The sequence below is a fragment of the Macrotis lagotis genome, chromosome 1, assembly GCF_037893015.1.
Source record: "Macrotis lagotis isolate mMagLag1 chromosome 1, bilby.v1.9.chrom.fasta, whole genome shotgun sequence".
Classification (NCBI taxonomy): Eukaryota; Metazoa; Chordata; class Mammalia; order Peramelemorphia; family Peramelidae; genus Macrotis; species Macrotis lagotis.
Window position 1 is genome coordinate 697137640 of NC_133658.1, and position 16808 is coordinate 697154447.

At 33.7% G+C, this 16808-nt stretch overlaps 1 protein-coding gene across 4 annotated transcripts in view; it reads right to left on the reverse strand.

Moving 5' to 3' along the window:
* Positions 1-16808, reverse strand: part of XIRP2 (xin actin binding repeat containing 2) — a 406258-nt gene that overhangs the window by 72225 nt on the left and 317225 nt on the right. For all 4 annotated transcript variants that reach the window (XM_074215791.1, XM_074215789.1, XM_074215788.1 and 1 more), the window contains one exon: positions 1984-2150. In XM_074215791.1, coding sequence (XP_074071892.1) covers positions 1984-2150 — 167 coding nt within the window. The remainder of the gene's footprint in view (positions 1-1983; positions 2151-16808) is intronic.

Sequence of the window (16808 nt, forward strand, 5' to 3'; positions counted from 1 at the left end):
AAATTACCAAAAAGACAAATTTCTTGGTACAGATACAATCAAACCAATCTTCTTCCAGGAAAAAAAAAATAATCAAATGATGCAATTATAGTTTCACAGACCCTGAATCTGGATTACTTCAAGCCAACTAAGATAAGATATAATTGTAGAAAAATTCTTCTCACTACTTCTATTTGAAACCATCAAATATGAAAATAGTAAGAATAAAATATGCATTATAGAAATGAGGCATCTTAGGACACTGTGAGAAAAATATGACTGAGTCATTCAATAGTGTCCCAAGAATTCTAAAAAGGGTTCATTTATCTCAAATAGTTGCATAGGCGAAACCAGAACATAAGCTCACTTTGATGAAAAAGCTTTCTGATACTCTGATTTGTCAGTGAATTCCTACCAACCCAGAAATTACTTTGTATGAATTTTGTATTCCATCTTGTTGGCAAGGCCTATTTAGTTTTTTTTTAAATTTTATTCCTGGTATGTGGCACTTGCTTAATTGAATTAGCATCCTTGAGTCATGGGATAATAGTATCATTCATTTCAAGTTGGGAGGAACCTTTAGAGGCCATTCATGTGTGACCCAATTATCTTAATAGATCAGAAAACTGAGTGTCAGACAGGTAATGTGACTTGTCCATATGGACAAAGCTAGAAACTATTTGATGTAGCATTTGAACTTAGAGCTTCTGAATCTAAACCTAGTCATCTCTAAGCAAATTAAATTTGGAATGCTATAGGAATAGGTGATCCAAAATTTTCCTAGTATGAGTCTGAATTATGACATTTCCTGTTCATTCTTAGCATGGTAGGGGTCTTCCTGATCAAAGTTAATTATGTTAAAATCAGTAGTTATCAGATAATAATTAAATAGTTAATAATTGACTATTTTATCCCTAAAGATTAGAACATTATCTTTCAGTGATTTCATCATCATCATCCAGCAGGGGGTGCTGTCTAAGCAGACTGACAAAAGGCAAGGACCAATTACTTAATGAACAATTTAAGAATTCTAATAATTAATGTCTAAACTATATATTCATAAAATATTTTGCATTTAAGTGGAAATATAGCAAAATAAGTCTCATTAAGAACTATAATATCATTAATAGGTTTGAAATGTTCAATATCTATCTTGAATACAAGTTATAAGAAAAATGCTAAAGGATGATATAAAAAATATCACTTTGATATGCAACTATGTTACTGCTCCATCTCCCTCCCATTTAATACTTAAAAATATTCTTGCATGTGGAATTTATGATTTTGTTTGTTTTGACAGCATAATTATAAAACAACAGCCACTTTTCTCATTATCTGTCATTCCGCTCTTGTTAAAGTGTCACTTGTGTCAGATCTTTTAGAATGAGCATCCAGCAAGAATGGAACTCATAGCATCCTTTGCAATATGATTTTATTAGCCATTGTTTCTAAATATTGGTGATAGCACTGAATCTCATAGTTCCCTATGATCATAATTGGCTTAGCAGAGTACTTAAATTGCTCATCTTTTGCATTTCTATGTTGATTAAGATACTCCTAATGGATTTCATGCATAAAGAGAAAAGTAAAAGAAATTGTACTTTCATTGAATTTAATTAAAACTCTGTGAGAACACATTGGGTATCATAAAAACCTCAAATTTATTAAAATTGCAAATGAATCCTTCTCTTTCTTGACTAGGGCATTTATCTTGGAGCTATGTTTGTTTATTACTAGAGGCCACAAAGGTAAAATTGAAAAGATCATTAGATGTGACTCAAAGGATCTGGATTCAAATTTCACCACTATTTACAATCTAGTTGGGCCAGTCTTGCTGGATTCTCTTTCCTCATATGTAATATGGACAGATTAGCCTTGGTGAACTCTTAAGATTTAAATATGCATTGATATTCCTATGATCCTACTCCTGTATTATAAATGCAAAAGAAAAAAATGTGAAATTAGCATCTTTATTTAAGAACAAATCATGTGATGTGTCCTTACATTAGTAGAGAAGCTGTTGCTGCTGCTGCAGTCACCCCTGGAAACAGCTGCTTGATACATTGCCATACGTTCCTTCAGTGATACAGCCTCTTGAAAATCCACTGGCCCACAGTTAGTTCTGTTGTCTTCTGTACACCCACTCACAGGCTTGTTAGGACTGTCGAAAGCTAAAAACAAACACAAAATACTTAGATATGTGGCAGGTTTTGAAAATAAAACATCACCTCTTTTAACAAAAAAAAAAATGAAATGTAAGATAATTGGTCTCCTACAGCAGAATTTAGTATTTAACCATATTCAGTTTCACGAGCAATTTGATGTTTCCTCCAAACTTTTACACACAAATCAGAATGCTGTTTCAAGATATACCCAAGTTTATCAGTCAAAAAGGATTCCTTTCTTTCTCATGGGATTATTCAGAAAGGAGGTACAGATATGGCAATATACAAAACAATGCCAAATTTCAGCATGTTCTTGAAAATTTAGTTTGGTTTAGTTTTTCCCTTAATATTCTCAATGCTAAAGTTACACACATCTAAATCTGGGATACTCTATGAAGTTAATTAATGATGGTGAAACATTTTGTTCATAAATGAAAACACACAACAAAGCAAAATTTGGCATTATTTAAAACAATTTTACCATTTACTAATTTCGCCATCTAGTATATCTCTATTGTCATCTTTCACAGATTCAGACTGAAAAGTTGTATACATGGTGCCAAAATAAGATTGAAAAAGAGCCACTAATCTCAAACCTGTGTGACTCCCAAACTGACCTATCTTTGTCACTTATTTGTCATTTAATATATCCCCTTAGTTCTTCTTCCCCACATTTCTCATAAATGGTGTATATAATACAGTATTTCCTCTATCATGTGGTCTCAAGAGACTCCATGATATAGCAAATAGCAAATCTGTGTAAGCCTAGGCAATCATCTTAACTTCTCAGAGCTCTCTGTAAGTAACTCTCTAAGACTAAGGGAAGATGCCAGTCTGCAGGAATAGGAGTAATTCTCTCACTAAAGACTTTCTTCTGCAATCACAGGTCTGGTTTTTATCCTACCAAGTGGATTGTCAGATTTTCAAAAATTTACTTTATTTGTTTGTTTATGTATTTATGTGTTTATTTACTTGGTCAAGAGATCCTCAAAGTTTTTGCTGTATGGGGAACCACCACCTTTCAGTTTTTATTTTACAATAGCTTCTTCTTTTACTAAGTGTAGAAGTAGAACTCCCAGTCTTTGTGGTCTTTTGAATTCTTACTGGAAACTGTTAAAGTTTTATTGCTAGAAAAACAATTTATTAAGCACTTTTAATGCTCCAAGCTTTGTATTAAGTACTAGAGATAGAGAAAAGGTAAGACAGTTGCTGTTCATCTTTCACCCTAGTAGATGACCTATGACATCAAAAAGGTGATGTCTTGACTTGTGCATTAATTGAATTTCAGTGAGACAGAGTTGCACAAAGTCATCAACCTTCCACTTTCTCTTCCAGAATCATAGGAGTCCAGTAGTAACATAAAAGTCATGGCAACTGGCAATGGTCCAGGATGACACCTGGTCTTTTTAAATCTAAGATCTTATCCAAAGCTTAGTTTTTCTGAAGCAATGCACATTCTATTTCTAAAGGTTAGGTACTAGGTGAGACATCACAAAAGTATCAGTTTAGGAGAGGAAAACCCTCAGGGTTTCTGGTCAGAACATAAGGTTTTTTACACACACTCTGAGGCTTCAAAACTCAAATAATGAACAAAAGAGATTGGACCAGCACTTTTTATTGGTCATTCAATGAAATCCAGAGACTCATACTCTGAATGGAGTGAAAAAGCTAAAAGGAAAATTTAGCTTCAGTGCAAATGAACCCACTCCAAAATATTTGGGGGCAAGTAGCAAGGTAGATGGCAAGGTCTAAGGATTCACAGATTGTATCAGCATATAAGGCAATACCCAGGATTCATCTGGGCATAGAGATAGGACAGAAGCTAAGGCCTGGAGGATGTTAGGCTGCATAGGCAGAACAGATGGCAATTAATGTTTGGCAGTTTTTATCTCACTAAAAGAAATAGAATTAGTGACTTATCTTATCCAAGCAGTGAGATCAATTAAACTGCTTGGATGGGATCTGGGGAGATCCTGGATTCAAGGAAGTGCTGCATTCAAGTCCACCTTTGATACAAAATGTTTTTTTTAATCTTAAGCAGATTACTTAACCATTGCTCCAGGATAATATCTAATGCTCTAAATTGCAGAACCAGTTTTAAGGGAGTGTGTCTATATTTGAGTTGTATGTGTAATTGAAATCATAGTTTAGTCTAAAAAAGTTATCAATTTAAAAATTTCACAAATATACATACAAACTGTTTATTTTTTAATTTTTGCAAGGCAATGGTGTTAAGTGGTTTGCCGAAGGCCACACAGCTAGGTAATTAAGTGTCTGAGCTGAATTTGAACTCAGGTACTCCTGACTCCAGGACTGGTGCTCTATCCACTGTGCAACCTAGCCTCCCTGAAACCAACTATTTTGACTAAATCTCTTTGTTTCCCTTCACAGCAGAATTTAAAAAAAAATCATTGATGTTGACTGTTTCTATCACTCCACAAAAACCATCTTATATGAAAAATAGCAATTCTTTTCTATTTTTAGATAAGTAGAAAAAGTTATAATAACTGATCAATAGATACATTGAGAAAGTCCAAAAACATATGCAATGCCAGTCACCTGAGGTCCTCCCACTTCCACTAAAGGGCAAATTGAGAGTATCTTCTCATCTCTTTTCCTTTGAATCTCACTTGATATTTATAATTTCACAACATTTAATTTTGATTTTTTTGGACTATTGTTCTTTCCATTTACATTGTTTTAGTTACTGGATAGGCTTTGGGAGCTTGTACCTCAGATAATACATTCTGTAGTTATTTGTAATGGGATTCCTTTTTCTCTTATTGCATCTTACAGTTTGGTTTATATATAGAACTGTTTTTGATTTTTGAGGATTGATTTTTGAAGTCTGCAACTTTGTTGAAGCTATTGTTTTAACTGGTATTGTGCTGAATCCCTAATGTTTTCCAAGTAAATCATATCATAAGCAAATAGACCTCACCTGTCTTTATGCCTTTAATTACTTTATCTTGTTTTATTGCCATTGATAACATTTCCAGAACCATATGAAAAAACAGTGGAGAGAGTAGGTAGTCTTAACTTCACTTCCTTATTTAATGGAAAAGATTCTAGTGTATCTCCATAGCATTTGATATATATGTATATATATATATATATATATATATATATATATATATATATATATATATATATATTTAAAATGTCCCTAAATGCCTACTCTTTGTAGAATGTTTAGCATAAGTGTTGTATTTTTAGATCAGGGACTGGGAACTTCTGGTTCCATGATCTGTAGTGGTCTGGTAATGAATGGCAAGGCAAGAGTAGGCAGGACTCTAAATTCAGTAAATCAAGGGGCTTTTTAGTGGTTCTGTAATTAAATGCTTAACCAAATATAGTTCATAAATATTATAAATATCCAAATGACCTTTGCCAGCAAAAAAGGTACTCCATCCCTGATAAGATGGGCATGTTATTTGGGATGTTTAGGTTTTTAATATGACTAAATATATTGTTTGATGGACCACCTAAGGATAGTATAAATCTCACTTAATCATATTGAATAATATCTTGAATAAATCATTAAAATTCATTTAATAAAGGGTTCTATTTATAATTTTAGATCAATGCTCATTAATGATATTGGTTTATTGATTTCTTTTGATGTTCTATCTTTCATTTGTTTATGTATTAGAAGTATATTTGTTTCATAAAGAAGATTCTCACAAGATTCTTTCCCAATTTTTGAGAGTGATTAGTGAAATATGTTTACTAAATTTTCTTTAACAGTTTGATAAATTCCCCTCTAATCCATTGGATCCAGGAGGTTTTCCCTTGGCATTTCTTTTATATAGTTACATTTATTTCTTTTTCTGAAGTAAAGTTTAGATATTTTATTATTATTTATTTCTGAAAGTTTAGATATTTAATATTTTGAAAGTATTCCTTCTAACTTGAATGGCCTCATTTCCCTTCACACATGTTGGCATTCATCAGCAGAATCCTGTCCCCAAACTGCAAAATAAGATCCTCTTTCTTTCCTTTTCTTTTCAACTTTTCCTGAGCTGCCCCCCCCCCCCCATTCACCTACTGCCTTGTCAGCTCTTCTCTAAGGTCATTCATTGAGGTCACTTTCATCTCATTGCTAGTCCTTAATTTTTGTTTTTGTTTTTTGTTTTTGTAAGGCATTGGGGTTAAGTGACTTGCCAAAGGGTCACACAGCCAGGTAATTATTATGTGTCTGAGGCTGGATTTGAACTCAGGTCCTCCTGACTCCAAGGCTGGTACTCTATCCACTGCGCCAAGTGATTGTTCTGGTACTAGTCCTTAATTTGACCCTAGCTCATCCCTATACTCTTTCTCCTTTTTTATGTATCCTCCCATATTGGAATGTAATGTGATCCAAAAGAATCAATCCTGAATTTCTCCTTTGAGGTATTTAAGAAGCAAATAACATCTTCTATTTCTGATTTTCTTTCTAAAAATGTCTCAGAACCACCTTTATTACTGAATGTTCATCTTTTGTTCATCTTTTCCTATATGGTTAAACTCAGATTTTCAGGATAGCTGGGTTGCATCATTGAGCTTCAATGCTCTTCAAAATACCTGGCATTCTCCCCTCCCATTCCCTTTTTTCCCTCCTAGTGACTATAGAACAGTTTTGCTTTATTTTAATGTTCTTTATTTGTCTAGACAAGTGTTCCTCCTGATGGTTTGCAGAACTTGTTGTTTCTGAACTGAATATTCTAGGAGTTTGTAGTTCTAGATTTTTTTTTTTCTCAAGGGGCAATCTGTGAATTTTTTCAAATAGAATTACATATTCCAGATTTATAAGTTCTGGGTATATCTCTTCTATTATGTCCTTCATTATGGTGTTAAATTTTGTTGTCCTGCCTATTCTACTGGAAGACCTATACTACTTAATTTTTCTTTATGCTTCTTGTCTTTGAGGTCCATATTTTTTGGTTGCATATTAAGCATTTTATTTTAACATTTTTGCTTTTGACTTCTTTTCTTCTAAATTATCTTTCACTTCTAGATATTTATATTCCTTAAACATGAGAGAGAGGGATAGCTCCTACCCACCAGGGACACCAAAAATGCTGCCAGAGAAACTAGGGTGGGGAGACACAGTTGGGGTTTGTTTTACTGATGCCAAAATCACCAACTATCTGACTCAGGAAGGTAGGAAAGGTTTAGACTTTAATTCACAGGTTACTGTAAAAAATTCATGGGTCTCTACAAAAATCCACAAACTACTACACAAGTTCACAAGTTAGGGACTGTGGAGAAGCAGCTTGGAAATGAGTTTCTTAAAGAATAGGCTGAGGAGCAGAAGTTGAGGTGAAGAAATGTTAATGTTTAAAAAGGAAAAAGGGAAAAGAAAAGAAGCTTAGATTAACATAGATCCCCAGCCAGAGGGAGTGGAGATCATATTTTTCCAGCAACATGGGCCAGATGACATGAATCCATCTTAGAGAAGAGAAGAGGAGAAGAAATGAAACAGCCTGAGCAATAATCAAAGAGAAAAGAGACCCCACCTGGGTGGATCTTTGTTCAGATATATTTCTGTAGTGGATAGGACAAATGTGGTACTTGAGGACTGGCTCCAGGTATTCTTCAATATACATGTCATAGGTGGTCCCTAAGAAGTGGCTGACAGTACCCAGTGAGCATGGGCAGTGGTTCACTAGGACTACACCTTTTCCTGTTTCACCTTTGTGACCAAAAAGTTCAGAGGCAAAGTAGCTTAGGAAATAGAGACTGCAAAGAGTTAACTCAAAACTGAGACACCCCCCTGCACAGTACAGAAAAATTTCAGAGATTACATTTTTCTCCATCCAGAGTTCCCTTGCTTCATTCCCAATATACTATATCTTTTTTTGATGAGGCTTGTCATTCCAATTTTCCTATTCTGCTCATCATTTTTGCTATTTAGGACATAAATTCTGTCATAATTCTCCTTTAACTTTAAAAACTTAGAAACAGTGTGTTGTGATTCAATGTTCTCAATTTCTGTAATCCTGTGTCTCAAGTATGAAAGTTTTCCTTCATTTTACAGTATTTATACATAGATGCATGAATTAATTTATTATATCTGAAGGCCATATTTCCTTCTGTTCTTGTCTTTCCTGTTGCTTTTTTTTCTGCTTATGCTCAGTCCCAATGAGATTACTTCTTTATGGAATGTTTGGTACTTTCATTTTCTTCCCCTCCACACCTTAATTTCCCTGTACCTCAGTTCTGCATATCTTATCATGGTTTCCTTGGGAGTTGGATCTCAAAAGTATTTTGGCTTCTTCCCAGACAGACAATTCACAGTTACCCAGACTAAGTTTCTGTTCCATCTGATTTTTGGTTGGTCACAACTGGCTCCATCTGGATTCTGTGCTCTTTCTTAAAGTTATGTCCAGACCTAGTGAGCTGTCCATTACCTCCTCTCCCTAGTTCTCTGGCTGGGCACCAACAGTTCAGAGCCTGATGGCACTGGCAGTTCTGAGCCTGTTTCCCATACCTCCCTTTGGCAGAAGCACCAGTGCTTCCAAGTTTCAGTCCTTTCCAGGTTTTTGCTCCTGAAGGACTATGGCCAAGCTGACTATTGAGGCCTGAGAGTTTCCACAGCACGGAGCTAGAACTCTATGGCACTGGAAAAGGGATGGGGGGATTTAAAACAATTTTTTTTAATTTAGTTTTTTGACATAAGCCTGTCTCTTATCCTTGAGTCTGCTAGGGCACTCTCACTGCCAACAGTTCAAGAGTAGAGAAAAGGTTTTGGATGAGCTCAGGGTCAGTAAGCATTAGTAACTAAATTTAGGGTGTTTTTTTAATCCTTTTAACTTTTTGACCCTTTTTTTAACCCCGTACTTTAGGGTAAGGTATGTACTAGACCATGGAAACTGTTGACATTGCTTTATCTTTGGCATATAATTTGTTTCAGAGAGGTAAGAGAGATTATAGGACTTGGAGAGAAAATGTCTAGTCCATTGTCTTGTTGCTCACATCACAGCAGAATTAAAAAAAAACCCATTTACTTTTCAAAGAAAAGCAAGTACCCTTTAGCATTTTATTCCAATCATTGTATTGAGATGTTTATTAACTGAAGAATGAGAGATAACCTTTTGAATGAGAAAATTCATTTTTATGTTTTGATTTAGCATCTTATTTTTTCCATCAATAAAGGTGTTTTTAAAAAAATTCTGTGTTGAGGACATTTAGAAGACCCTTATATCTCTGGATGAATTAAAGTCTTACCCCATCCAATGATATTGAGATTGTTCAATACTATCTTAAATCACTTCCTGTTTTTTCATCTTTAAAACAAAAAGGTTGTAGGATTTTTGTTAGATGATATTTGAAATCTCCTCTAGGAACAGCTAAGTGACACAATAGAGTTCTAGGCCTAGAGTGAAGAAGACCTGAGTTCAAATCTATCCTCAGAGTAGTTGTAGGACCTTGGTCAAGTCATTTAACCCTCTTTGTCTTTGTTTCTTCATCTATAAAATGAACTAGAGAAGAATATCAAAAGACTCCAGTATCTTTGTTAAGAAACCCCAAATGGGGCAAGGAAGAGTCAGCCACAACTAAACAGCAACAAACATTCTCTCTGCCCCCTTAACTTTTTGATAAAATCTGTGATTTCACTGGTATAGAAAACTCCCAGGAAGGAAAATTCTTCTTTTCCAGTACATTCACAACTCTTTACATGATAGTTGCAGAAATTAAGTTAAATAAGTTACCTAAGGTAACATAGCCACCATGTGTCAGAGATTAGATATGAATCTCATTCTTTTTGACTCAGGTTAGCTTTCTATGCATTCTTCTATCAGTCACCTATGATTAATACCTCATTAAACTCAGTCCTGAGAGCCAATAGGCTATGAGCTTTTCAAGGACTAGAATACTTTTGTTTTTGCCTGAGTCTCTTTAGTGTCTGGCAAAGTCAGCCTATTTAATCAATGAATGTTAAATTGAATGACCTCCGAAAGGAAATTTCAACCTGCAGGAAAAAAAAAAACAACTCAGTCTTCCTGACTTTAACGTCAGTTCTCTTGATTCACTCTAGCCCACTAACTTTCAAGAACATCATACAATGGTTAAAGTGCTGGATATACCCAATCAGAAGAAAGACCAAAGTTTATCTTTCATACCTCCCTGAGTCAATAGTTGGTGATTTCATCATCAGTAAAAGCAAACCCCAAATGGGTATACTATTTACTTTCTTTGAGTATATTAATTATAAGATTCCTTATCTATAAACTAAAGAAATAGGTCTCTGAGATCTCTTCCAGTCCTCAATTCTTAATCCTGTAGTTTCTTTTTATTCTAAGTTTAATAATTCTATGATTTTATTTCTTACCAATATAAACATTCCTGAGTATATGGGATGGAGTGAAGACAAGCATATTTTCTTAATATGCTATTGACCAAGATGCCAAATATCAAGTAATAAGCTATTTTATGTGAATGCTGTCATGTGCAAAATGAATATATGTTGCAAAACAACCATTTGTTATTTCAGAAACTCACCTTTCCTTTAAAACCTTGTCCCAATGAAAAATAAATCATTTCTCCTGTTCAAGTTTGATAAAGGCTTTTCATCTGCCACTCTATCTTCAATGCATAAAACATTCTCCATGCTTTTTCTATGAATTATCTGTCTGCACTAATGAATTCCGATTTTTATTAAATCTTTGCTCCTTGTGCAGAATAACCAGAATAACATGAAGATTCTATCGAATATGATTGACTAAATTATTGCTTTTAATCTTCAGAATATTCATAAAATGATGTTCAAATCAGTGCCACCTATTTTGTTGTTGTTAATCTTGTCAACAGCCCAGTTTTTCCCCAACAAGATAGCTAGTCAGGTTACCTGTTAAAGTGGATAATGTCCTAATATGTAAACATGTTTAGCAAAATTATATAAGTATAACCTATATCAAATTGCTTACCTTCTCAATGATGGAGGAAAGGAGGTAGAAGTAAGAGAATTTGGAAATCAAAATTGTAAAAAACCAAAGGTTAATAATTGTTTTTATATGTAATTGGGAAAATTATTAAAATAAAGAATGAAGTGGATCATGTTGGTAATTCTTTTTTTATAAGAGGTTAAATTTAAAGAATAAAGGAGGTAGGGTAGTATCATAGAAGAATTAATGATTACAGATTTGGAGGATGATACTCAATGCTTCCTAACTTTGAAAACTTGGGTAAGATATTTAAAATCCGTCAGCTTCAGTTTCTTCAACTCAAAAATTGAAGTGGTGAGTTGGATGACCTCTGAGGTTCCTGCTAGCTTTAGATGCTTAATTTTATGTTCCTAAGTCCAATTTAAATATGTTTGACCCTAGTGGGAAAATTTTACAATTAAGAGTTGGGCTACTTGTTATGTATTTCTAACTCCTTATATCTGTATGCTTTTAATCAAATAACTTTACCTTGTGCCTAATAGCCTCTCTCAAATGAGAATAATTGATTCAGAAGATGGTTTTAAGGGTCACATAAGATATTGCATGTGAACAAATTCTGGAAATGATTAAGGACTATTATAAAAATATGAGATGTCCAATCATAGCATCAGAGAAAGAAAATGTATTTTCTAGCTTTTTCCTTAAAAGATAGGAGATTATGCATTCAGGATGTTTTCTTTGACTGAAAGGCAAAGTTCGATAGGGACAAGGGGCATATGTGAAAATAAATTTAAAGAGATCATATTTAAGCGTGGTTATAGCTAAGAGTGGAAAAAACATATCATCTAGGTATATATCCATAATTAAGAGGAGTAATATTAATAATGATCCACCAAAGAGACTGATAAGGAGGACTCAGATTAATAGGAAAAGAATCAAGATAGAGAAGTATCATAAAAACTAAGGAAAAGGAATATACATCATGGAAAGACACAGGAGAGGATGGTCAGGATTATCAGATACTATGAAAGATCCAGAAAGAATGAGAAAAAGGCATTAGATTTTACAATTAAATGATCATTTTTAACTTTGGAAAGTGCTGTTTCAGTTGAGTGATAAAGTCAGGAGATAGGCTGCTTTTCTTAGAACTGAGAATGAGACAGCATTGCAAAATTCCCTCTGGCTTCATTTCTGAGATTCTACTTTTCTTTCTTCTTTTTCTCTCTCTGGCACTGGTTTGAACTGACAAGGACTCTCAGCAGGGCCCTGGGAACAGTTATGATCTATAATCTAATTCTATATTCTTTGTACGGAAGTTGTGTGTGTCTCTCTATGAATTTAACTTTACTACTAAAGACCATACCATCAAATTATAGATATTATTTTTGTTGAATTTATATGTTTATGTTGAGCTAAAAATTTCTGCAAAGGTTAATGTGCTTGAAAGTCTCATTGTTAAGATTGGGAGAGAGACATGTTTGTTTTATTGAGTGAAATTTGGCCTATCTGAACACTATCAATCACTTGCTCAAAGGTCTGACAGTTGCTGACTGTGAAATGATTCTTTCCTAGTGAAGTAGTCATGATTAAGAGGTGGAGAACATACAAAAGGGGGAAAATGGTTTTTAGATACTAGAAAGGCTTTGAATACTATACCGGGTAACACTGTCCTTTGAATACTGTGTCTGTCATCTAAGAATAAGTCAAGAAACACAAAAACATTGCCTGAAAGCTTGTTGCCATATGATGATCTTTTTCTTGTTTCTGAAAACTTATAAAAGTTCCAATATTTATTAATATCAACTATGTGCAAAGTGCCATACTAGACTCAAAGATCAAAATGTAAAATTCCCTGCCTCAAAAAGCTTAAAGTTTAATTATGGTTACATTAAGATAAATGCTATATTTATAAATATTGAAAGCTACTTGCGGGGGGTAATGTTTTTAGTAATAAGAACATTATTCTACATACAAAGAGTAAAAACTATTCTTCTCATCTATGCATAGGACATTTTACTCTACGTATATAAGAGTTTTAGTTTCCTCTAGTACTTTGCCTTATTGGAAGTTTCCACCTACAAAGCACATTTCAACACGTACAGTACAATCTTTAGAGGGCAAAGAGCTCCTCTTTCTTTGACTTGTAGCCCAAATGTATACAGTAAGCAAAACAGATGACATTTCAGTTTCTTGGCTTTCTCAAAGCACAGTCATCCATCTATCCATCAGTTTCTCCTTAGAAGTGATGAAATGACAGTATTAATATGCCAAATGAGATTCAATAATGTTTATATAGATAGAACTATCTATATCTATTTATGACAATATAATGACAATTTTTATTCTACTATTTTAAAATTTTTCTCATTAACTATGAGCTGATTTAATTTTTGTTGTTTAGTCATTCAATAATGTTCAAGTTTGCATGACTTTGTGGATTTTTTTTTCCATGGGATTTTCTTGACCAACATAGTAGAATCCTTAGCTAAGTGTGTCTTCTTTGTACAGATGCAACACTAAGTAGAAAGGGGTCAAATAACTTGTACACTGGGGCTACACCTTATAAGTGTCTGAAGACAGATTTGAATTTAGATCTTCCTGATTTGAATTCATATCTTCCAAGCCAGTGTATCAACCTGGTTGCCTTCAATTTAAAAATAAGTGAAAAATAATAATAATAATAATAGAAGGTGGAGAAAGGGAGCAATGGCTTGTAACTACATTGGTCACTGAACTAAGGAAACTAGATTCATGCCAGTAATATAAATAACCATCATTCTAGTAACTAGTATATTAGTTAGAGAAATACAAGGAAAAAATTAGGAAAATAGAAAAGAAATCTATTTTAAAACTACATTTGAAGAAAAAAAGGATATTTGACTTAAATTATGAAGGACTCTACTAGTTCAATTAAAATTTAGAATTTAGTAGATCTAAGTAATTGTGTTATTATCCAAGTGAGAAACATTTTATAAATAAATTTTATATATATATATGTACATATACACATATTTATATATTATCCTTAATACTTGTGAACAAACACACAAATCTTGTCTTTGTAATGTTTGTGGGACAGAAATCTGATTTTAAGAAACTAGTTACAGTAGCTGTTTGTTTTGATTTAGTAACATGACAAAGGAGATAGCATTAGACCACAAAGCTAGAGACAGAGTCAGAGTAAAAATTTGATCCCTGAAGTTCTGTTTGGTAAGTTCAGAGTCAAGAGGCCTCCATTCATCTAAAACTCCTATTCTGTCCAAAACCAATTTCTGCATGCAAACCTCTTTAAACTTTGTGGTAACTTTTGTGTCCATAATATCAAAAGGGAGCTTAAGGTAATCTAAGTCTCTGGTAAGAGAAACACTATTAAAATTCAGTAGTTCTTAGCTGATATTAAGGAATTAAAAATTAAAGAAACAGACCATCCTACAGGTTATCTCAGTTTTGTGGATAGAATGCCAAGAATGGAGTTGGGAATATTTAGGTTCAAATCCTGTCTGTGAGACCCGTTGTGACCATGGACAAGTCACCTCATTGTCCTGATCTTTGATTTCCTCAACTGTAAAATGGAAAGGGACAGTTAGCTGGCATAGTGGAAAGAGTCATGGGTCTGGAGGCAGGAGGACCTGAGTTCAAATTTGGTATTAAACACTTAACTATGTGACCCTGGGCAAATAGTTTAATCCTTTTTGCCTCAGTTTCCTCATTTGAAAAAATGAACTGGAGAAGAAAATGTCAACATCCTTCCAGTATCTCTGCTAAGATGATGTTAAAATTCATTTGTAAAACTTCAAGTATTATATATAAACATTAACTGAATTGTTGGACATGAAGAACAAATAATTCTCACAGAAAATCCAAAAGGGATACTATCATGGATTAGGGTACATCTGCTCAGTTGCACTCTGAATACACCGAATGCAATATATTTTGTACCAAGAACTATGTGCATAAGAACTGAATGTGACAAAGTCTCATTCTATGTGTGGAAACTCTCAGAAAGACAAATGTATAGGCCAGGATGATGACATAGGTGGAATCCTGCACTTTAAGACTCTTATCTGACACCAAAAGGGTGAGTCATTTCTTCCACCAAAAGGGCATCTTTCCTTTGGTCTTCTTCTTTCTAGCAGGCATGTCGAGTTCTCCTAATCATCTATTTGATCCTGAGGGCATTACAAAAAACATCATACTTAACACAGAGAAAATTGATTTAGAACCAAATTAGAAGAGTGATGAACTAAACTGCCTAACTCTACAAAGATGATATATTACAATTCTCTGAACCAAGACTGATAGGGTAAAAAGGATTGATTGGTATGCAAGATTCTATATCAATAGATATATCAGAAGCTCAGGGTTATTAGAATGGATACATTTTTTATACTGCTCAGTATTTGCATATTTCTCAGCTGTTAATAAAATTCATTCTTTTCGATGTTCAAAAGCTGTAGCCAATTTCAAATTTATAACAAGTTCAAGTTTGATATATTTTTATCGTCATATAGCTATTTTGAAATGAAGGAAAAAAAGAACAAAGAAATATAAAACCAAAAAAAGAGCATTATACTCTCTGAAATTTTGTTTACTAGGTTGTAAAGAGAACAGAATCAAAAGGAGCATGAGAAGTGCATTGATAAGTCTCAAATGTTTATAATTTTATGTGCATCATTTTTATAAGATTTCATTTTTTAATCTCATTTTTGGTAGCAAACTGGAATCAAGTAGATGGCCAAGCAAACTATGAGTGGAAAAAGGAATGGACTGTAATAAACATGATGAAAATAAAGAATCATGGAAAGATTTATATGAACTGAGAAAAAGTGAAGGAAATAAAATCAGAAAGAACTATATAAAGTAATTATAATATTGTAAACAGAAAAAGAATTGGGCTTGTAGTTAGGAAGACCTGAGTTTATTTTATTTTATTTATTTAAGGCAATGGGGTTAAGTGACTTGCCCAAGGTCACACAGCTAGGGAATTATTAAATATCTGAGATCAGATTTGAAATCAGGGCTTCCTGACTCCAGGGTCAGTACTCTATCTACTGTACCATCCAGCTGCCCCTGGCTTTTTGAAACATTTTAAAGAGCTGAGTTTAAACTTAATAAACAGGGTTAAGAGATTTTCATCAGGATCACACAGTTAGATTTATTTTCTGCAATGTTTCTTTTTTTCTTAACTCTTGAGGGCAGGAACTATATCACTGCACCACTGTATACTATATTTATTTTCCAAGTGCTTATTATAGTCCCTGGCATAAAAGACCTGGACAAGTCACTTAACTCATCTGTAAAATGAAATGGAGAAGGAAATAGCTAACCACCAGAGTATCTTTGTATGTTTGCAAAGAAAACCCCAAATTGAATCACAGAGTCAAACATAACTGAAATGACTGAACAATAATAATAATAGGATCTAACTTCTTTAAAAAGTGTCTTATAATCCAGGAATTTAGCATGTCATGTATTTCCAATAAAATGGTTATATTCTTATTAGTGAGCACAAAAATAAATGAACATAATTAGGTGGAAATCAGGTGATAGTTAAAACTCTCTCTACCTCTCTCTCTCTCTCTCTCTCTCTCTCTCTCTCTCTCTCTCTCTCTGTGTGTGTGTTTGTGTGTGTGTGTGTGTGTGTGTGTGTGTGAAAATCAACTTTCATCTTCCCTCCTTCCATATCTGGTTGGTTCTAAGTTGCTAAATCTACTATTTTGACTGAGCTAATTTGGTCTGTTTGCTACAAATGTTCCATTTGGTCAAAAAAATCCTACAAACTGGATGTCTGAATGAA